At 44.7% G+C, this 22,397-nt stretch overlaps 1 protein-coding gene across 1 annotated transcript in view; it reads left to right on the forward strand.

Annotated features, from left to right (window-relative positions):
• The first annotated feature begins 4,434 nt into the window (after positions 1 to 4,434).
• Positions 4,435 to 22,397, forward strand: part of LOC147888164 (putative protein phosphatase 2C 27) — a 65,081-nt gene continuing 47,118 nt past the window's right edge. The window contains exon 1 of the mRNA XM_087393194.1: positions 4,435 to 4,884. Coding sequence (XP_087249320.1) covers positions 4,633 to 4,884 — 252 coding nt within the window. The 5' untranslated portion in view covers positions 4,435 to 4,632. The remainder of the gene's footprint in view (positions 4,885 to 22,397) is intronic.

The following is a 22,397-nucleotide window of genomic DNA, read 5'->3' on the forward strand; positions in this document are numbered from 1 at the left end:
TATATAGCCACTAGTCGTAGTCGGTTAGACTCAATTGGGTAACCGACCCAGTCCGCCCAGAACGGCCAACTGGGGGTTGGTCCCGAAATAGGCCACTGACCACATGATAGAATCGGTGCGCAAAATAGAGCAACTAACCTACGTTCGGCCCACAGCCATCCGGGATCATTTGGAGCTCCAAACGGGCCCCGCAACCCGAGAGTGGGCTGCCTTTGCATAGTGTAGAGTTGTGAGATTTTGATTTTGTTCTAATTTATGAGATGGAAATGATGTGAGCAAAAATAGAGTACGAGTGGTGACTATGAATGCACAATCAGAAATACCTATAACTAGGAATGTTCATCCACAACCTTCAAGATGAGTTGTGACTAGGCAAATTGTGGATGCATCGAGTCATGCCCAAGCCAGTATTCATATGCCTAATAATGTTCATGGGGTTGAACAAGGATTCACAGAAGAGGATCTCAATGTTGAAATGGACACTACCCCAATGCTTGATCCACCCTGTGAGATTGTTAACCAAGATACGAGGAGAGGATTTATGTGGGTGTCACAATCCTCTTAAAGAGGTATTCCACGTGCACAGGGGAAAAAACGTAAGTCACATGGTCCAGCATGGGACTTTGTCATTAATGTTTGTGACTATGTTGAGTGGAAATGCAAGTATTTTGGAATTTAAATCAGGCGGAGCACCTCACATAAGGGATCACTTGCTTGGTGACTCAAGAAAGAGCATTGAGTGTTATCCGGCCCCAATAGTTGCTACAACAGCTCGCACCTTAATAGGGGAGTTGCAAGATTCTAGAAAAATCCAAAGAAGATGGATTTGGGAAGGCCAAGGTGTAAGTGTAGAGTTTTGTAAGCACACACGGTGACGGAAGCACAAGTGTTATATAGAACTATTATGCCCGTATGAGGATACCATTTGCTACTAGCCTAAAAAAGGTGGTTTAAAATGAATTCAGCATCACTCCAAACATGTCCTTGCGTCCATTCTAAACTTTGGTGTAGGATGTCAGAATTGCAAGGGTGGTCCTCTAAGGTAGTTGTAAGAACACATCCAGGATTCTCACACTGAGAAACCAGATCAACCAGAGTTTTTGCAATAGTAATGAAACTGGTCATGCTTATGTACTCAATTACAACAAACAACTCGTAGCAACAATAGGAGAGACTATGAATCCCGCAAAAATGGTTAAAGTCATCCTAAATGGAATAGGAGAGGGATACGAGAGTCCAAAGTATTGCCATTCAATGACAAATCCCAACATTGAAAGAATTACAGTCAGTGTTAGTGAAGAACTCAGGACTCAGGCAATTCACACATGCAAAGGGCAATTAGAATTTGTTCAAGATGGATGTTATGAGTAATTCATCCATCCTTGAGGTAGTAAGCATGAAAGTTCATTGAACTTTGCAAAAATTCATAGGGTGGAGTCCATCCATCTCACCCCATGACACACACTTGGTCGTGGTCTTTTATAGTTCGATTGTAGTCTGGATTGTAGTCTCCATGTTTTTTCTACATACCGTTTTGAAGTTAGTAGCATCCTGGTATGTTTTTTCCAATTTTGATCTCGACTTTTTGCACGCGCGTGTGTATGTACATACATGCACATCCCTTGTTGCACATACATTGCATGTTTGTAGCATATAATGTACATATTGTATACTATGTAATATTATGATATAATGTATTTTATAAATTATATAAAATATAACATATATAAATATATAATTAACCAAGCATATACATATAAACTTATGTATATAAATTAGCATTCTAGTACTAGTGCACAAAAAGGGTGTGGTTTTGGTAGAGGAGCGGTGGGGTGGGTTGGAATAGGAAAAAAAGAGAAACAAAAAGGAGGAGGAGGAGGAGGAAGAGGTGGTTGTAGTGACAATAGTGAGGTGGGAGTGGTGATGGCTCGTTCTCTTTTAAACTTCTATCTTTTCCACCATCATCACCATCATCTCCAGCTTCTCAACTATTGATGGTGGTGGCAGTAGTCATGTTGGTGACCATGAGAGTGGTGGTAGTAGTCATATTGATGATAATGGGAGTGGTGGTGGATGGAAGATAAGGTAGTAATGATGGTGGTAGTGTCATAGAAGTTGGATGTTTGGGAGAATGTGGAAAGGAGGTGGAGGAGGAGAAGGTGGAGGGACGGATGGAGGAGAAGAAGTGTAGGAGAAGAGGTGGAGGTCAAGTTGGAGGTGAAGGTGGAGGTGAAGGTGGTGGTGGTGAAGGAGGTTGATGTGGAAGTGGAGTTGGAAGGAGGACTAGAAGATGAATACATAATGTATGATCTGGCATAACATATCAACAAATGGATACATAATGTATGATAAATAAATAACGGATGATATGGCATTATCGCAATACCGAAGCATGCTCAATGAAAATCAGGATACAACAAACAAGGAAAGGCCATGTGGCTATTTGGGAAGTTATGGACCCACTTACCAAGTTTTCAAGGTTTACTCCTACAAGATCACACATAAAGACTTTTAAATTAGCTCTGATCTTTGTTAAAGAGCTATTCAAACTCTATGGATTTCCTGAGGATTTTTCAGTGGGTAAGGTATAGCCTAGGGTAAAGTAGGTGTTGGTTATAGGGTTTAGTCCCATGGGGCTAAAGATTGGGTTAATTGGCATTTGACGAAAGTTTGAAGTTGAATTCTAATTATGGACAGATAAATTAGACATTGAAATAGGAGTGCAAGCTCTTGGGTTAAACTCCTTATAGATCAATAGAAAAAGATGGGCAACCTTGCCAAAAAGCAGGAGTTTAAAAGTATAAAATCCAAAATAAAGTGGATCGAACTTTGACCGCTTCCTAGCCAAAATAAGGCAGCTTACATAAGCCGCCCTTTATAGAGAAAGGGTGACCTTAAGACATTGCCCTATAAAGCAAGGTTGTCTCTAGAGGATGGTCTTAAAGGGCACTTTTAGGCCACCCACCATATCAGACCATAATCCTTGGGTCAAAGCACAAAAGTTTAGCCAAGTGTGTATTAGCATTGTTTTTGGCTTCATCAAACATTTCTAAAAAAACATAATGATAACCTAATGTGATGAATGTAAACAAATGAAGAGGTATGAAGGAACATTCTTAGAGCAAGGTCTTTATAGAAGTATGATTTCCAAAGCAAAATTGCTCCATGTGTTGAGACATGGTGGAATTGGCGATACATCAATAAGTTCGATGTAAAATGGGAAAACAATATTTATGTAAAGTCTACAAGATAGATAACGTTGAATAGATTCACACTCATCATCAAATTTGTTCACTATTAATAAGAAGTTCATATGCTAGTGATCACTAAGAGAAAGCCATGGAGGGAGGTCGGAAAGGTACGTGTGAACATTATTGAGGTATCTAAAGTGGAGGTGTCTTTTGTCCTTTCATGGGTGGAACATGAATTTTATTGTTGGTGGAAAGAAAATATAAGTAGTGTCCTTTTGCTTCATCAACTCATACTCATAGTATAAAGGAAGACACACTACGTACTCTGGATGTGACCCATGAATGTGACATATCAAAGATATTAAAATACACTAGTGTTTATACTCATGAATGAGCACTTACAAGATTCTAAACGTTAAGTAAAGCAAATAGATTTCAAATACTCATGAATATAGACGTGCTATTTTGCAATTCTATTTTAAACCCCTATTTATCATAAGTCGAGAAAATAAACAAATATTCAATGGTACAATAATAATAAAGAGTGCACATTCTTGAGGTAGAGATTCACACTTCTTAATGCTAATGCTTGTGAACTCTTCACAAGGGACGTACACTTGGGAGAAGCTTCTAGCATGTTTTGTGGTAAGTGTGGTACAATGTACTAAGTGGTACCTACTGAAGGGGTTTAACAAGACAAGAGTATTTTGTTAGCAATTGATGGTGGCTTGTGATATCCTCAGATAGGGTAATTATTTCGACATGTTTGTAAGAAAGGTTTGTTGCTTTGTGGTGTTGCGGTGTTAGCACTTCCTCGCTAGAGGAATGAGTGGCTTGTTTGATGTTTTGTGTTGTGCGCTTCCCACCCTCCCCCATACTCTTGAGCTTTGCAACCGTGGTTCCCTCTAGACAAGCCCTTAAAGGGCTTGTTTCAACATGGGCAAAATGCACGCACACTGGTGCCCATTTTGCTTTGCATTCAGTGCGCACATAGAAGGCAGGCAACGAGCTTCTGCCACGAACTACCAGTTCTGTGTATCATCCCTACCAGAGCAGCACCCCGGGGCCCCTCTCGTGTGTGGCCTAGATGGAACGCCATCGGGTCCACCTCAAAGCGGAGTGCCTTCTGTGCCGCAAAAGTCTAAACCAGGGTCAAGTAAGTTGGCTACAACTGATTAAGGTTAGATAGCTCTTTGTTTCTCTCTCCCTCCTTCCTCGGTGTGTGCAGCAAGGTATATATAAATACAATCAATCACGGCTTTCTGCTGATGAATGTAGGGTTTCGCATTCTTCTAACAGATTCTTGTTGTCCTGCTGTGAATTCTCTTAGCCTCAAGCCGTTCCCCATTCTCTCATCTTCTTGGCGACATCAAGCTCTCCACCGGACACATCTTAACGCAACGGCATTCCATCCCGCAGGCTTTCATGCTTTTCTCAAGAAATGGCTGTCGGCACCGAAATGACCCATCCTGTAAGTGTTTTGCATGGAACTTACGCGCCCTTGCCCTCGGGCTCTCAGGCTGTGTATGTCCAGAAGAACGAGGTTGGGGATTGTAACGATGCATTGGCGTCAGAGACCGAGAGAATTGGATCCGGCAGACCTCCGCATCCCCCTGCTACAATTCGTCGATGCATCACGGCTTCCCAGCTTTCCGCGGTTTCTCGGCTCTCCAATATGCCCCACTCAGACACGGTACGAAGTGAAATGTGCTCAATATCCATCGCTTTCTTCACTTCTTGAGTACGAATGCTCGCAAATTTATGTTTTATTGAGCGAGCTGAAGTTTTACGAACGTCCACGTGCACATTTACATGCAAATTCCTTTTCCTGGACACTCTGTTTTCCACCGGTAGAAACAAACTCGATCTTTTCCTCGTTTTGACTGTGGCTCGATTTAGTCGGCCATTAGGCTATTCGTATGCTCTCAGTGAGTTGTTTAGGGTTTGATTGTGTACCCCTACCCGAATTCTGCTTAGCTCGCCTTGTTTCCAGTTTTCCGGTTTCATTTCCCATCTTTACAGTTGCCGTTCTTAATTCTAGCTGTTGTTTCAGTTAAATTCACTTTTAGAGCAAAGTGTCTACCGTCACTGTTGCTCCAGATGACCGAAGACCTATGGCGAAAGTAACATTTCCTCCAATGCTGCGTTGAATTTTAGCAAGAAGTAGGGTTGATCTAAAGGTGTTACGGCGTCCGTCACATGCTTCTCGTCGCTTTTCAAATCAAGAAGCTTCTTCATTCTCAGCACAGCTAGCCTTATTTTGTGCCAGCAGCTTGTTTTTTTTTTTGGGGTTGCTTTAGGTGTAGAAAACCTGAAATTTTGCAGTACTGCGAAGAATTATATATTTTACAATAAGTCTCGTTCCTCATGCTGTTGTTGCTATTCCTGCTTTCTTTTCTCTGTTGGAAATCTATACTTTTTGTTCAACTGGCAGCAGAAGTCTTGGCATCACACGTATTAAGGAGATGACACCCGATTGGGTCAGAAGTTGCAATGTCCCCATCTCACAGAGTATTTCTGAGGATGATTGCTTGGGTCAGAAGTTGCAATGTCACCAAGCAGCCCTCAGAGGCCAAGGCGGCCCATAGGACTCCTCAAAGCAAGAAGCATGCTTGCTTGGTTTGTTTCGAAGCAGTCATCAAGGTTTCAATAAACCCTCTATGCAACCCCTTGCATTGCGAAGCCCTTGGGCTGCCTTGGCCTGATCCAAGCGCTGCTTGCCTAATCTTGTCGTAAGTCTGTGATTATTGCTTAACCGAGTGCCTGAGGCCCTACAAGTTGTTTTAGAGTAAGAAGTATTTTAAAACAAACTATACCAAAGGTAGGAGAGTGAGAATAGAGTCTACAATATGAATAAACAACCATGGGGGCAGTCTACTATGCCACATCATTCCAAGTGTAGTAACAGTCTCTCTCGACAGCTGCAGAGGTCTCAGTGCATCTCTCCCATTGACTTTGGATAGTAAAAGTGAGCCTGCGCAAATGGAAGTAGCAGCATAAAGTAATGCTTGAAACCACCATAAAGTAATGCTCAAATGACCTGAGCACATCTCGAACGCCAGAGTTCGGTAGCTTAGGCATTGAATTTAGACATTTTTTGATGGCCTCTGCCAATGTCTTGATGGCTGCACCCCATTTGACACCTCACGTCATCATGAAAATGAGAAAGGGATAGAGAAAGAAGAAATAAAGAAAGTTTATTAAAGTCTTGGAAAGTCCGAAGGGTCCATATCTACCTTTAACTTATTCTGGAAACCACCTCCAAAGCCGATATATCAGTAGCAGTTGATGTGTGTCCACCAATGACTTGAGCACATCTCGAACACATATCCACCAGAAAGAAATGTTCGAAACCACCTCCAAAGCCGAGCCCGCTTCGTAGAGAAGGCAGTGGGTCACGAGCTAGAATGGGAAGTAAGAACAAATCCTGAGGCTCCATGGAGCTAAGATGTGTATGGCCACACGGCATTTCATGTCTGGGACATGCCTTTATACGCAATCAGAGCAGGTTGGTGTCAGATCTGGGTTGACCTAGTCTGTGGGCTGGTCAGCAATCTCAGACTGTTACATATGACGGACAGGTACCTTGTGAGAAGGAAGATGACCAGGAGCTGCAGGTTCAAGGAGCAAAGATCGAGAACGTCTCCGACTTCTTCCTGAGAGCTTCTCAATGGGAGCTGATGGAATATCTGCATTGATGAGTGGCTGGCCAAGAACCTGGTTTATCATGCCAGAACAAAACATATTAAAGTTACATACCACTTCATTAGATTGAAGGTGATCAGTGGAGAGATCCATCTAGAGTATGTCAAAATAAAGGAATAGATAGCTAATATAGGTAAAATATATTCACGAAGGCCCTCAAGAAGGATAAGTTCGAGTACTTCCAAGGGGCATTGGGTAGTCTTCATGTGCAAGCTCATTCTGAGCTCACAGGGGAGTGTTAAAATATATGTTGTAATACTGTGGTGTTGGCCCACGATGGGTCCGTGAGAGGGGGTGTTGGGATTATTGTGGTCACCTCCCCACTTGTGAGCCCCAAATGAGGACATGGAGGAGGTATACCAACAGCATGTAAAGGATCTAGAAGAAGCAGTCTGTACAGTACATGGGGCTGCCAGATGTTCTCTCAGGGCTCTCATGTGTCTGTGTCAAAGACCATATCTTTGTCGATGTAGGTCTCTGAGAAGCCCCCTGGGTTAGACCAGAGGGTACCATTACATTTCCATACTGCCATATTCAATATGAGTTGTGCTCTCATCCCATAGGCCTGACACCGTCATGAGCTGTCCACCTCCCTTTCTTCCCTTCCCACTTTCTCTTTGATGATCACCTAACCGTCCATGTAAGCAGCCCATTTCCTTGCATCTCTTGCCGCCATTACACGTACCATTCCCTCCCTCGATGCTCCTGTTGAAGGAGAGTGAGGTCTTCATCCAAATATATCCGAGTCCCTTTTGAAATTTCCCTCATAATCATGACAATGGATGTGTCCATCGTTTCCGGAATTTCATTATCAATGGTCTTGCCAGGGCCTCCCCGTCCTCCCAGTGTGCATTTGCCTTCAGCTTCTCATACTCGAGTGGCAACTTGGGCTTCCAATGTAACCTCTAATGGAAAAAAGTATTGGAATTTGTTTGTGCAATGTGTAGGACCCAAGAGAGTGCAAAAAGGACCCAAGATTGGAGAGAAAAGCACAAAAAGCAGGTCCCACAGGGCTCTAAAGCTAGGACAAAGGGGCACCTCTTTGAAAAGAGGGCCCACAAGACTAAAAAAGCGCCTAAAGCCTCCAATTTAGGAAGAAAAGCCTAAAAGCTTGGCTTTTATGTAAAAGTAAGCCGGCCCTAGCTTTTTGCTAGGCCAAGTCTATAAAAGAAAGGCCCCAGGCCTCCCAAATGTATTCAGAGTTGTACTTAGCTCCATGCTCTCTCAAGAGCCAATTGTACAATAAAGACTTCCGGAAGGGGGGGGGGGGTTCCAGCCCTTATTTATGGGCCCTAGTGTGGTGTTTTGTCTTCTCTTCCCCACTCCCAGAGCTCTATCTATTGCTGCGAATCAACTATCTCTCCTCTAGACTGAATTGCGCTTTGCTCTAGCCCCTAGATATTGTATCATTTGCACTTCTGAGTGCCCAGAGATGCTGCGAATTGACTCCAGAGCACCCAGGGCTGCTGCAATTGATTCTGGAGTGCCCAGACCTGCTGCGAATTGATTCCAAGGAGCCTAGCTCTGCTGTGATTTGGTCTAAGAGTGCCCAGGACCCTCTGCAAGTTATTCCAGTAGTGGATCAATATCGCGATTTATTCTGGAAGCTGTTTTGTGTGTTGCAGACTGCTCAAAAGTGTCTTAATAGAGGTGCTGATGTGGCATGACTCCAATCTCATGTTGCCTTGGCGTGTCTAAAAGTCGAGGTCTTGGTTTCTACGTCTCACATCGACTTCTTGTTCTATGAAGAAGTTTGTGATCTCTTGCTATTAGAGGCTATGTCACATGGTGGGTCTTGTGAGTTGGAACCTAAGTGGGGCGACCTCGTGTATGAAGAGTGCGTCGCATCTCTAGTCAGCAATGACTCCATTCATATCCATGTATCCATGGGTGAAAATCCAGAGATATTTCTATGGAGCTAGATTAGCAGTCTGCAAATCACTCAGCTGCTATGATTATTTATGTCCTTGACATCTAGTTTCCCTAGGTCTCAAAATATCTAGGGTCCCCACCTAGTGTATCATGAGAGTGCAGATTAGTACGTATCTGGAACGAGTCTGGCAGAGACTACCGTGGAGGTCCTCTCATCACTGATGGAACTTATAGTTGAGGGAGATCAACAACGCTGGTATGCATTGTTGGGGTTAAGGCCCTGTGCCACCTCATGTACACTTTTTTGTTACAGGTTACAGTGTGAACACGGTTCACTCCGAACCGGTTCCACCCAAGTGTCTATCCTAATATATTCTTGAGGGTTGTGGTGTGCCCTTGTTTCTCGATTCACACCCACCACTCTTGTGGTCTTGGTCTTGCTGTCCTCCACTCGCTTTCGCTTCAACTGGTATCAGAGCTTTGGCTCATCATCTCTATCCTGCGTCCTCACCCTCAGCCCAGAAGTTCCCCGTCTGCTTCTCGTATCAGACTGGTGGCTTCGTCCGTACAGCGTCAAGGCCCGTACGTTCCGTACAACGTGCACGACGAGGAAGTTCTGATATGGACGCTACAGCGTCAAGGTCCGTACGTTTCGTACTGCGTGCACGACGAGGAAGTTCTGACAGGGACGCATTTTATTCTGACTGCCCTACGCGTTCTTTTTTTTCGTTGGGTCGCGTTCTGTTGCTGTTCTACTCCCTTTGTGGGTCGTGACCTCGCTAATCTCGTGCGTGGGAACATCCTTCTTCGAGGTATTTAAGACGTGGTTCGCAGGTACACTTGACATTTGTCAAGTGGGCAGTTGGATTGTGTGACATTTGGTCACATTGGGCAGAAATTTGAGGATTTGGTGCACATCGTGGTGCATTCTCGGAAATTGCAGAAATTGCATGCAAGAAATTCGGGGCTTTTGACGCTAGAGTGCTTGTACGCACTTGTGGATGCCTATTCGACGAAATTTCTCTTCAATAGACGCCAAAACAAGGGGCTTTTGCTCAAATTGGTGTCATTGGCTGTTGTAGACAGTTTTGGAGGGGGATTCACATGTCTATGTGTCAAATGCATTGACAAAAGAGGAGATTTTGCAATCAGGTCAGTTTTGGGTAAATGCTTCTTGTTGTGGACAGCGCATTTGTACACTCTTGGAGAGTGTGAAAACTCAGTTCAGTTCTGAGTTTAGCCTTGTGATAGTGTTCATATGCCTATTTGAGGTGGGAGAGTTTGCCCAAACACTTGCTAAACAATCTGGGATATTTGTGTCACTTGATCATTCATTCTACAGTGACATTTGGTCACTTGTCAAGGCTCGGGGACCTTTGTGACAGTTTTGTACAAGTGCAGGCCAATTTTGGAAGAGATTTGGGGACTTTTAGAGTTTTTTTTTTCTTTTACTGTTTTTTTTACAGTTTTGGAGAGTGGACAACATTGCATTTAGTCACAGCACGTGACTTTGAGGCTCTCTGTGCCTTAGGTGTATTTATTTGCTTCTATTTGGGCTTATCATCATGTCTTCAAGCAACGAAGGCAACTATTGGAACATCGAGAAGTTGGAGGGGAATGCAAATTTCTCTTATTGGAGGAAGCAAATATACAATGTGTTGGTCTAGAAAGATCAAAATATGCCTATCAAGTATAAAGGGATCAAGCCCGATGAAGTTAGTGACCTTCAGTGGGAAACCATGAATGAGAAGGCCAAGAGTACCATTCTTTTGACCATCTCTAAGAAGATCTACTTCAATGTAGAGAATGAAGCCACCGCTTACAGCATATGGAAAAACTTGAGTCCCTTTTCGAGAGTCAGAGTGCAGCTAGTAAAGTGTTTTGGTTGAAGAGGCTCATGAAACTAAGCATGAAAGAGGGGACAGCCCTCTCACTTCACCTCAATGAGTTTCACTCTATATTCAGCCAACTCACAAATCAGAAAATGAATTTTGATGATGAGGTGAAGGCCATTTTTCTCTTGAGTACCCTCCCTGACAGTTGGGATACTTTTGCTACAGCCATAAGCAATTCAGCCCCTGCCTTCACAGGATTGTCATGCCAAGATGTGGAAAGCGCTCTTCTGCAGGAAGAGGTGAGGCGTAAGAATAGCAGTGAAAATAAGAATGCAAGTGCATTGGCTGTGGGCAGAGGTAGGCAGCAAAATAGAGGGGAAAACCAAAATAAAGGGAAATCTCGCAGTCAGTCCCGTCCCAGGAAGGACCTTGAATGCCACTACTGCCATAAGAAGGGGCATATTAAAAGGGACTGTTTTCAGCTGAAAAACAAAGGCAAGGATAAGGAAAGAAAAGAAGAGGACAAAGATGCGAAAAGAGATGCCAAAGACACCAAGGGCAAGGCTAAACTTGAGGAGCTCAATGCAGTGATTAGCAGGGATGAAGATAATGACGATGTCATACTTGTTGCCTCCTCTGGTGATAGTTCTTTTCTTGTGGCCAATGATGGCTCGTATGCACAGGATTGGCTATTAGACTCAGGTGCATCCTATCATGTTACTCCTCATGAGTAGTGGTTTGCTTCGTATGATGCAGGGAAGAAAGGATGCGTGAAACTTGGGAATGATTATGCCTGTGACGTTGTTGGCATTGGAGATGTGCATCTAAAATTCCCAAATGGTTCTGAATTTGTATTGCTCAATGTGAGACATGTGCCACAGCTCAGGAAGAGCTTGATATCCACTGGGCAGCTTGATGATGCAGGGTATCTCACCCAATTTGGTCATTCTATGTGGAAGGTGCTTAAGGGAAATATGATTGTGGCCAAGGGCTGCAAATCAGGCACCTTGTATCCATTGTATGTTGAGGGTGTTGATGCTAATGTAATCCATGTGACCGAGCAGCCACACACTTTATTGTGGCATAGCCGGTTGGGCCATATAAGCCAGAAAGGAATGAAAGTATTGTCTTCTTTGGGTTACTTGCCGAGACTTAATTTTTCTGAATTTTCAGCATGTGATCATTGTATTTATGGCAAACATAAGCAATCAGCCCATAAAAAGGCTGGAAATGTTAAGCAATGTTGGGGTAAAGGCACTATGGCCACCCAAGTACAGTTAGTACTTTTATTTGTTAAGTACACTAAGTACGGTGTACTTAGTGTTGTAACCTTATCCTTTCATATAAAAGGTTGACTGTGTGCTAGGGGAGGTACACACATACTTCTTATCCCCACACTCTTGTGTCCATCGTGCTTGTGTGTCGGTGTGCTCTCTCTTTCTCAATCTCTCCCTCCTCACAAGTGGTATCAGAGCTTGAGCCTGCCTACCTTTCTCCCATTCGTCCAGCAACAGCGCCAGCAGCAGCCTGATCTACTGTACTTCGACGTTAGCAGCAGCATCGATCTGCTGCTTTCAGCAGGGCTGGCAGCATTCCGCGCTGCCAGCGCCATTAGCCATCGAGGCCAGCCGTCGCCAGCAGCAGCGCTACCAGCGACGCCATAAGTGGCGACGCCAGCAGCATCGCTACCGGTGACGCCAGCAGCGACGCCACCAACGATGCCAACAGAGGCGACGCTAGCAGCGACGCCAGCAGCGACGCCAACAGCGGCGTCGCCAGCAGCAGCGTCGCCAGCAGCAGCACCACATAGGCGACGCCTTCAGGGCCCAGCGTCGCCCATACAGGCGATGCCTTCAGCGGGTCGCCAAGTCGTGGCATAGGTGATGCCACCAGCGGTCCGACAAGTCGCCACACAGGCGACTCCTCCAACGCACATCCAAGACAACCCGCTAGGCCTACGAGCTCTCATCAGAATTTCTCCAACTGCTCCGGCAGTGTTATAGGTACAGGTGCATCCTTCGAGCTCATTGTAAGCATTACTGGTATTGGGGGAAACAGATAACTGTCTATGCCTACTGTGTGAGGAAATCATCAACATTGAATTGCAGAATCAAGGGGCTTTTGTAGCCAGTGCCAAGTATTGCTTGTATACGCACGCATTGCGTTTATCCTCCTATTTGGAGTTGATTCTTGCAGGATTCGTATGCATTTGTTGACCCACGGGACAGTAGAAGTTGCATTGAGTACTACATTGTAGACTTGAGCACTGAATGTGCCAGTCAAATTGGGGGTTTTGCAATTGGATGCATATCAGTGCTGGGGGAAGCAATTTAAATGCCTTACAGTGGTCAGTGAAGCGGTAAATGCACTCAAAATTCTGAGAATTTTGCCTCCAGTCAAGGGGCTTTTGCCTAAATCCTACTCTAAACTGTGTCATACAGTTTTAGTGGTATCTTGAAGCTTGAAGTTGACAGGTTTGAACAGTCAAACAGTCATTTACTGATTCTGTACTTTCTGGTACAGTCAGGTACTGTTCTGTGTCAACTGTGGGGCTGATTACAGTCATTGTACAGAAGTACAGAGTGCAAAATACACTGCTGTTTTTCACTGTAATTGCAGGGCAGATGCTGCTTTAATATCAGAGTATTGCTGATTGTACAACAGTGCATTTAATGATGCAAACACAGTTGCTGTTCGGATACTGCAGCAAGCAGTAAACAGTTATAATTTTCTGTTTAATTGGGAGAAATATTTGCAGGTGCAGTTCCTGTTGTTCCGCTGCAGGAATTAAACTTTTTGAGCACAGTTCAAGTGCCTGTGTGCACTTGGTTTGCAGGGAGTCAGGCACCCAAGTGTGGGTTATATTTCTTGCTGATTGTAATGGCTTCATCCTCAGAATCTTCTCTTCTCAATATTAAAAAGTTGCAGGGTGCTGCTAACTACCCGATGTGGAAAAAGATGGTCCTGAATGTGCTAATTCTCAGGCAGTTTCATGCTCCTATTATACACAAAGGTGTGAAGCCCACTGGCACATCTGATGATGCTTGGGCACTAGCTGATCTGTCAGCAAAGTCCATAATTGAATTGTCACTCCATGAGAGTGTTGTTTGGAATGTGGATGGTGAAAAAACAGCCTGGGGTGTGTGGAAAAAGCTACAGGACACATATGAGCAGCAAAGTGTAGCCACAAAGATATATTGGTTGCGCAAGTTCTTCAATCTGAAGATGAAGGAAGGGACCTCCATGGATGCACATCTCAATGAGTTTAATTCAATTGTCACTCAACTTGCAAATCAAAAGTATGTGGTGGATGAGGAAACCAAGGGTATGGCACTCTTGATCTCTCTTCCTGAAAGTTGGGATACATTCACCACAGCTGTAACAAATGCAAACACTTTCATAAGTTTTTCAGATATCACAGGGCTGATTTTGCAAGAAGAGCAGAAGCTGAAAGCTCAAGATGCAGTAAAGCCTAACAATGCCTTAAATGCAAGGGGGAGAAGTCAGCAAAGAGGCAAATCCCAGGAAAGGGGAAAAGGGAGGAGCAAGTCCCGCTCCAACAAAGATGTTGAGTGCTACTACTGTGGCAAAAAGGGACATACCAAAAAGCAGTGCTTTAAACTGAAAAATGATAAGAGAGACAAAGCCAAAAACACTGATGCGTCAGATGCAAAGGCAATTGTACCAGTAAGCAATGGCAAGAGCAGTGTGAAGATTGAAGAGCTTCATTCTACACACGGTTATGACAGTGAGGGAGAGGTTCTATTTCTCTCTACTTTGGATGCTCATTCTCTCCATGCATGAGATTTTGCAGACATGCACTCTTGGATCATTGACTCAGGTGCCTCATTCCATGTTACACCTTACAGAGAATTGTTTGTAAGATATGCAGCAGGCAGTAATGGAGTCGTTTTTCTAGGGGATAATCATGCATGCAGTATTGTCGGTGTTGGAGATGTCAGGCTTGTATTTGTTGATGGTACTCAGCTTATGCTTCACAATGTCAGGCATGTACCCGAAGTCAAGAAAAATCTGATTTCTACTGGCATGTTGGATGACGAAGGTTTTGTGACCAGCTTTGGTCATGGTTTCTGGAAGGTCACCAAAGGTGCCCTGGTTGTTGCCAGAGGTTCTAAGGTTGACACAATGTATACTCTTCATGCTAAAGTATGTAATCATGCTGATATTCATGCCACCGAGCTGCCGAATATTTCTATGTGGCATAGCCGGATGGGACATATGAGCATAAGTGGAATGGAGCAATTGGCTCGCCTTGGCTACTTACCGTCTCTTAAATTTTCTGATTTAAAGTTTTGTGAGCACTGCATATATGGTAGACAGTTACGGTGTGAGCACTGCATATATGATAGACAGTTACAGTGTCCTCATAAAAGGAGATTAGGACATAAAGATGCTCAACTTGAGCTTGTGCATACAGACGTGTGTGAGATGCCTAGTCCTTCACTTGGAGGTGCACGGTACTTTGTCACATTTATAGATGATTCCACAAGGAAGGTGTGGGTGTATCCTCTTCGATTGAAGAGTGATGTCTTTCCAGTGTTCCAGAAATGGCTTGCTATGGTTGAGAACCAAACAGGCAGAACACTGAAGGCTTTGCGGTCAGATAACGGTGGGGAGTATATGTCTAATGCATTCAATGCATTTTGTGATGCTAGAGGTATTAAAAGAGAACTCACTGCTCCTTACAGTCCAGCGCAAAATGGCACTGCAGAGCGTATGAATAGAACCATACAGGAAAAGTCCCGCTCTATGATGTCACATGTTGCTTTACCTCATGGATTTTGGGCTGAGGCTGTAAAAACAGCAGTACACCTCATCAATAGGTCACCAAATAAAAGACTAGATGGCAGAGTGCCAGAGGAGCTTTGGACAGGAAAACCTCCTTCCTATAAGCACTTGAGGGTCTTTGGCTGCACTGCGTATGTGCATATACGCAGAGAAGATCGCAGCAAGCTTGATCCTAAGTCTCTTAAATGCATTTTTCTTGGATATGGTGACAGTGGTGAGATGGGTTACCGCCTATGGGATCCTGTGAATAAAAAGCTAATTCGCAGCAATGATGTCTTATTTGATGAGTCATGTATGTTTAAGGCAGTAGATAAGCCTTCTGATGCTACAGAGGTTGACATTGATGACTCGGGACATCCTGTACAATTCAGGCAGGCTGCAAATCAGCCACAACAGCATCGTAATCAGCCAATGCATGATGCTGCAGCAGGTCCAAATGGACAGCCCGCAGTGGCGGAAGATGTACTACGGGACATGCCACCTTTGGAAGACCTCCCAGGCATAATTCTGCAGCCTGATTTACTGGAACAGCCACCTGTTTTAGGTGAGCAGCAAGTTGGACAGCAAGACCAATGGGTCCGAAGGTCCACTCGACAAATGAAACCGCCAGACAGATTTGTTGCAGGAGCAGATTTTATTATGCTTACAGACTGTGGAGAACCTTCCTGTTACAAGGAAGCCGTGCAAATGCATGATAAAAGGCTATGGGAACTAGCCATGAAGTCTGAAATGGACAGTCTGTACGGAAAGAAAGGGGAAGAGAGGAGCAAGAGAGTGAGAGTGAGAGAGAGTGACACTCTAGTGCGGGTGTGAAGAATGATGAGCCACACCACAAACTCACTTGTGTTTTATTAGGATTAGGTTTACCCTATGACTGTCTTAAGACAGTCATAGGTGTCCTATCTTTTAATGAAGGGTTGGCAATGTGCCTTTTCCCCAACAACCTCCCACCTAAAGGCCAATGTGCCTAAAGGGGAGAAAAGAATAAAAAATTACAGCAATGTACAGTTACTGTATACAAGACCATAAGGTAAGAATGGTCTCATCCTAATCCCATGATGTGGCGGCAATGTGCAAACCGCTCTGTAGGCAGGCTCTTAGTGAGCAAATCTGCAGGATTATCATCAGTGTGCACTTTCACAAGCTCAAGTCGCTTGTCTTCCAGTACCTCCCTGATGAAATGATATTTCACTTCTATGTGCTTGGTCTTCTGATGAAAGACCGGATTCTTTGCCAACATGATAGCACTCTGACTATCACAATGCAAAACTGGCATATCTCCTGTAATGCCCAAATCTCCCACCAGCCGAGTAAGCCATATTGCTTCCTTGCAGGCCTCAGTGGCTGCAACATATTCAGCTTCTGTGGTTGACAGTGCAACGCATTTCTGCAACCGAGACACCCATGATATAGCACCTCCTGCAAATGTGAAAATATAACCGGTAGTAGACTTCCGGTTATGTGCATTCCCTGCATAGTCTGAATCTGTAAAACCATGCACCAATGCATCTTGCCTACCATAGCATATGCACAAGTCTTTGGTACCCTTGAGATACCTCAAGACACCTTTCACTGCTTCCCAATGCCGCTTGCCTGGATTTGCCATATACCTGCTGATGACTCCCACCGCAAAAGCAATATCCGGACGAGTGGCAACCATGGCATACATCAAAGATCCAACTGCAGATGCATACGGAACCTTGGCCATTTCAGCCTTATCATCATCTGATCTGGGGCTGTCCTTACTGCTGAGTTTTAAATGTGGAGGCAACGGGGTACTAATGGACTTCCCCCCCTCCATTTTAAACCTCTGTAGTACTTTGTCAATGTACTCTTTCTGTGACAGAAACAAAAGTCCCTTGGACCTGTCACGAGTAATACGCATGCCAAGAATATGATTTGCATCACCCAAGTCTTTCATGTCAAAAGACTTATGCAGTTGTTTCTTCAAAGCACTAATCTCATGCTGAGATTTACTGGCAATAAGCATGTCATCCACATATAGAATGAGTAGCATCAAACTGCCATCCTTTGCCCGTTTGGTGTACAAGCAATGATCGGTCTCACACCGATGATACCCTTGAGACTGCATGAAGGCATCAAACTTCTTGTACCATTCCCTTGGCGCCTGCTTGAGTCCATACAAGCTCCTCTTGAGCTTACACACAAGCTGCTCTTTCCCTTTAACAGCATATCCCTCTGGCTGACTCATATAGATCTCATCATGAAGATCTCCGTGAAGAAAAGCTGTCTTCACATCCATCTGACATAAATCCATGTCGTCATGAGCAACAAGAGCTAACACTGCTCTCAAAGTAGTCATCTTGACTACAGGGGAAAAGATCTCATCAAAGTCAATGCCCTTTTCCTGCTTAAATCCCTTGGCAACCAATCTGGCCTTATACCGAGGTAAAGCATTTGAATCCACTTTGACTTTGTAAACCCACTTGCATGGCAAAACCTTTCTGCCTGCAGGTAACTGCACCAAGTCCCATGTATCATTCTGAAGTAGGGAGTCCATTTCTGACTGCATGGCTTTCTCCCACTTCTTTTTCTCTGTTCTTCCCATAGCTTCCTTGAAGCTGGAAGGCTCACCACAATCTGTCAGCATGATAAAATCAGCCACATTATTGGCTCCTGGAACAAACCTGGCAGGAGGCCGTTGTGCACGGGTGCTCCTCCTAACAAAATGTTCCGGATTAGGCTGCTGTCCAGCCTGTTCTTCATGCATGACGGGTGGCTGTACCACCATATCTGGCTGTTCTACAGCCCCATCTGTTGGCACATCCAGTGGTACATCATTGGCAAAATTATCTGGCTGATTTTCAGCCTGTATACCCTCTTGAACGGGGTGATCTGCAGCAGCCTGCTGCTGCATATAAATGGGCATTCTTTGCTGTCCAACATCATCATAAATAACCCTCCTGTATTCCACAGGTTGCACGGGTTCCTTGTGTACACTATCTTCTTTAAAGATGATATCATTGCTGCGTATAATCTTCCGTTTAACGGGATCCCATAACCTGTACCCCATTTCACCTTCGTTACCATAACCCATAAAGATGCATCTGATAGACTTTGGATCCAGTTTGGTGCGTAGGTCTTTGCGTACATGAGCAAAGCACTCGCAGCCAAATACACGTAAGTGCTTATATGAGGGTGGCTTGCCAGACCACACCTCCTCTGGCACTTTCAACTCCAAAGCCTTATTTGGTGACCTGTTAATAATGTGAACTGCTGTTTGCACGGCTTCTGCCCAAAAGCCATGGGGTAATGCAGCATAAGACAACATACATCGAACCTTTTCCTGAATAGTTCGATTCATCCGCTCACTTGCACCATTTTGAGATGCATTATGAGGGGCTGTGAGTTCCTGTTTGATGCCCTTAGCTTGGCAAAACTGCACAAAAGCATGTGACACATACTCACCCACATTATCGGATCTGAGGCATTTCAGCCTACGACCTGTCCGATTCTCAACCTGAGCGACAAACTTCTTGAAAGCATCTAAGGCATCTCCCTTATGCTTCAAGAAATAGACCCACACCTTACGTGTGGCATCATCAATGAAAGTAATAAAATATTTTGCACCCCCTAGTGATAACTGTGGCATTTCACACAAATCAGTGTGCACTAGATCAAGTGGTGCTCTATTCTGGGGAGTTCTCCTCTTATGAGGAGTGACAGAGTGCTTGCCAAATATACAATGATCACAAGTAGGCAAATCTGAAAAAGAGAGAGGCGGCAGATAACCCAAATGTGACAGTTCTTGCATTCCTTTAACAGACATGTGTCCCAACCGGCTATGCCACAATGAAACTTTTGGCAGCTTGGTTATGGCAACAACATGATTACCCACACTGGAAACATAAAGAGGGTACAAGGTATCACTCTTAAAACCCTCAGCCACTACAGTCTGGCCATCAGTAATCACCCATTTGGAATCCCCAAATGTGGTGTGGTAACCACTGTCATCCAATAAGCCAGTGCTAATCAGATTTTTCTTGATTTGCGGCACATGGCGAACACCATCAAGCATAAATGACCGTCCATCAGGAAATACTATCTGTATACTGCCAATCCCTGCAATCTGACATGCATAGTTGTTCCCAAGATGAACAACTCCATGAGTACCTGTGTAGGAAGTAAACCACTCCCTATGAGGAGTAACATGAAAAGAGGCACCTGAATCCAAGAGCCAGGTGTGCATGTCATGGCCATCAATAACCAAAGCATGTGCTATTACAGCAGAAGAGCATAAAACATCATGTATGTCACTGTCACTGTCCTCTGCTGCAACATTCACTGCATCCAAGTCATCTGCCTTGGCCTTGCCTTTGCCTTTGCTTGCATTTCCTGCATCCTTTGTTTCAGCCTTCTTGGCTTTCTGATCCCGTATGAACTTGAAGCACTTAGACTTCACATGTCCCTTCTTGCCACAATAAAAGCATTCAATGTCCTTTTTGCCACGGGACTGACTGCGGGATTTGGACTTACTAGCAGATCTCCCCTTCTGCTGAGTCCTGCCTCTGTCCTGTACCTGCAAAGCATTTGAAGACTTGCTGCCCGCATTATTCTTCCTGCTCATCTCCTCCATAAGGAGAGAGCTCTCTACATCAGCATAAATAAGAGTGGCATTCGAGTTTGACAGGGTGGTCTTGAAAGTGTCCCAACTCTCGGGGAGGGTACACAGCAAGAAAGTAGCCTTGAACTCCTCATCAAGGTTCAACCCCTGTGCAATCAGCTGTGTAAAGATGGCATTGAACTCACTCAAGTGTGAGGTCATAGCTGTACCTTCCTTCATGCGAAGATCGACCAGCTTCTAATAAACCTTACTGGCTGAGCTCTTTTGGGCATACAATTCTTCTAGTCTTTGCCATAGACCATAAGAGGTCTTTTCAGCCTGTACATTGAACACAAGAGTGTCTGAAATAGTGAGCATGATAGCTGCCCTCGCAGACAAATCAAGCTCTTCCCAGTCATCAGCTGCCATGTCAGATGGCTTGACACCCTTCACCCTTATGGGCTTAGCAATCTTCTTTAACAGAAGTACATTCAAGCACTGTTCTGCCCATAATGCATAGTTGTGTGCTCCTTCCAGTTTCTTTATGTTCAGAATTGAAGAATCACCTCCCCCTGATGCCATATCAGATGAGGAAAGTACCTGGCTCCCTGGAAGTAAAAAGACTGAATAAAAATTGTGATTTCTCAGAAAAAACCTGCTCTATTCAAGAGCCAGAAGCACTCTCAATGGTGCTGTTTTTACTGTCAGTAAAATCTGCAGCAAAACAGTAAATGACCCTGCAAATACTGTACCTTCTGACACACTGTACTGTGCTCAAAAGAGGCATAAAAACAGAAATTTCAGACTGCTGCAGCTGCTCAACAAGTGCTTAACAGTGCATAATCATCTGACAAACCACAAACACTGCTGTAAACACTGCTGACTGTACTGATCACTTCTCCCACCTCAGATGAGGTATTGCACTGAGTTAAATTGCAGAAACCACTTGACAAACACCCAAAAAACCAGTAAATGACCCTTCAGCCTGTCACAAAACCTGCAACAGTAAATGGGATAAATCCCTTGCAATCACCCTTATACCAAGGGGAGAAAATGCATCTGAAGATCTCTGTAGGTAACCCAAGTGCTATCAAACAAAGTCTGGGCAAAAGCCCCTTGATCTGACACCTGAATCAAGTGGAGAACACCTCAACACTGAGGTAGCATGCAATATGAAAATCTCTCTGACACTTGTACCTGACAATGTGCAATGCATAGACTGCCCCTGTGTACTCAGTAACAACACAAATCACAAAGTACGAACACCAAGAAGAAAATCTTTTGAGCACTGTCAACGATGGGCAGTTAGGGACCGAGTAAACTCGATGCGCCCTGACCAAGCGTGGCTCAACTGAGATTTTCAAAGTGCGTACAAAGAATGTGACTTGCAACAAATGTCACCAAATGCACTGCGGAAACAAAGCAAATGTGTGCTCCCTGGCTACACACTGCCTCAAGGCATATACTGCAAACACATCCAGGCAAAAGCCCTTTGAAATGGTCACCCAAAACTGAGAATTGCACTCAGTAAATGCATAGAAGCTTCTAGAAGCAAAACAAGCATCTGACCTTCCTGAAAGACAAGTAACTGCGCAAACACCACCACTGTGGTACAAGTCACCTCAAGCGTGAGTGACACGAGAGTACCTGCTGTACCTCAACAAATGCACAGTATACAGCTGAAATGCTACAGGAATGCATCAGGAATGCTTCATGTACTGCGCGTACATGCATGTACCACGCACAAAACAGAATGCTTCAGCACTATTCCTCTTCCAAAAAAAATTTGTGTCTGCTGTACTTTTCTGTACCTGCAGAGTACCTGCTGTACTTTTTGTCCTTGCAGAGTACCTGCTGTACTTTCTGTCCCTGCAGCAGGCACGCTTCCCAAAAAAAAAACTGTCGAGTCTTTGCAGCAACAAAAAAATCGAATGCCCTGACGGAACTCCCTGCAGGTGGGTGAAAGAGTCGTCCGTACAGTTGTACGGCAGTCCGTACGGCTGCCTTGAAGTAGCAGCGCCGCTTAGCAGCTATGCAGCTGCTCTGCAACTATAGCAGCTGCTGTGCAGCTGCCTGATGCAGCTCCGCCCTGCTGCGTAGAGCAGCTGATGTAGACTCGCCTCGCGTCGTCGCCCGTGCCCACGCCATAGCTTGCGCCCACGCCCGCGCCCGTGACCACGCCCCAGCCGCGCCCGCGCTGTTGCCTTGCAGGCGAAATGCGCCGTCGTACCGTTGTCCTGTGCAGATCTTGCCGTTCGAGGTCCGTCCGTACGGTCGTACGGCTCTGTCCGTACGTCCGTACGGAAAGGGTAGGCTAGGGAGAGGAGGCTAGGTAGGCAAGGGGAAGCTAGGTAGGCTCTGATACCAGTTGTAGGGAAAGAAAGGGGAAGAGAGGAGCAAGAGAGTGAGAGTGAGAGAGAG

Source organism: Dipteris shenzhenensis, chromosome 22, assembly GCF_047967505.1.
Source record: "Dipteris shenzhenensis isolate YYH24624 ecotype China chromosome 22, Dip_SZ_1.0, whole genome shotgun sequence".
NCBI classification, from domain to species: Eukaryota; Viridiplantae; Streptophyta; class Polypodiopsida; order Gleicheniales; family Dipteridaceae; genus Dipteris; species Dipteris shenzhenensis.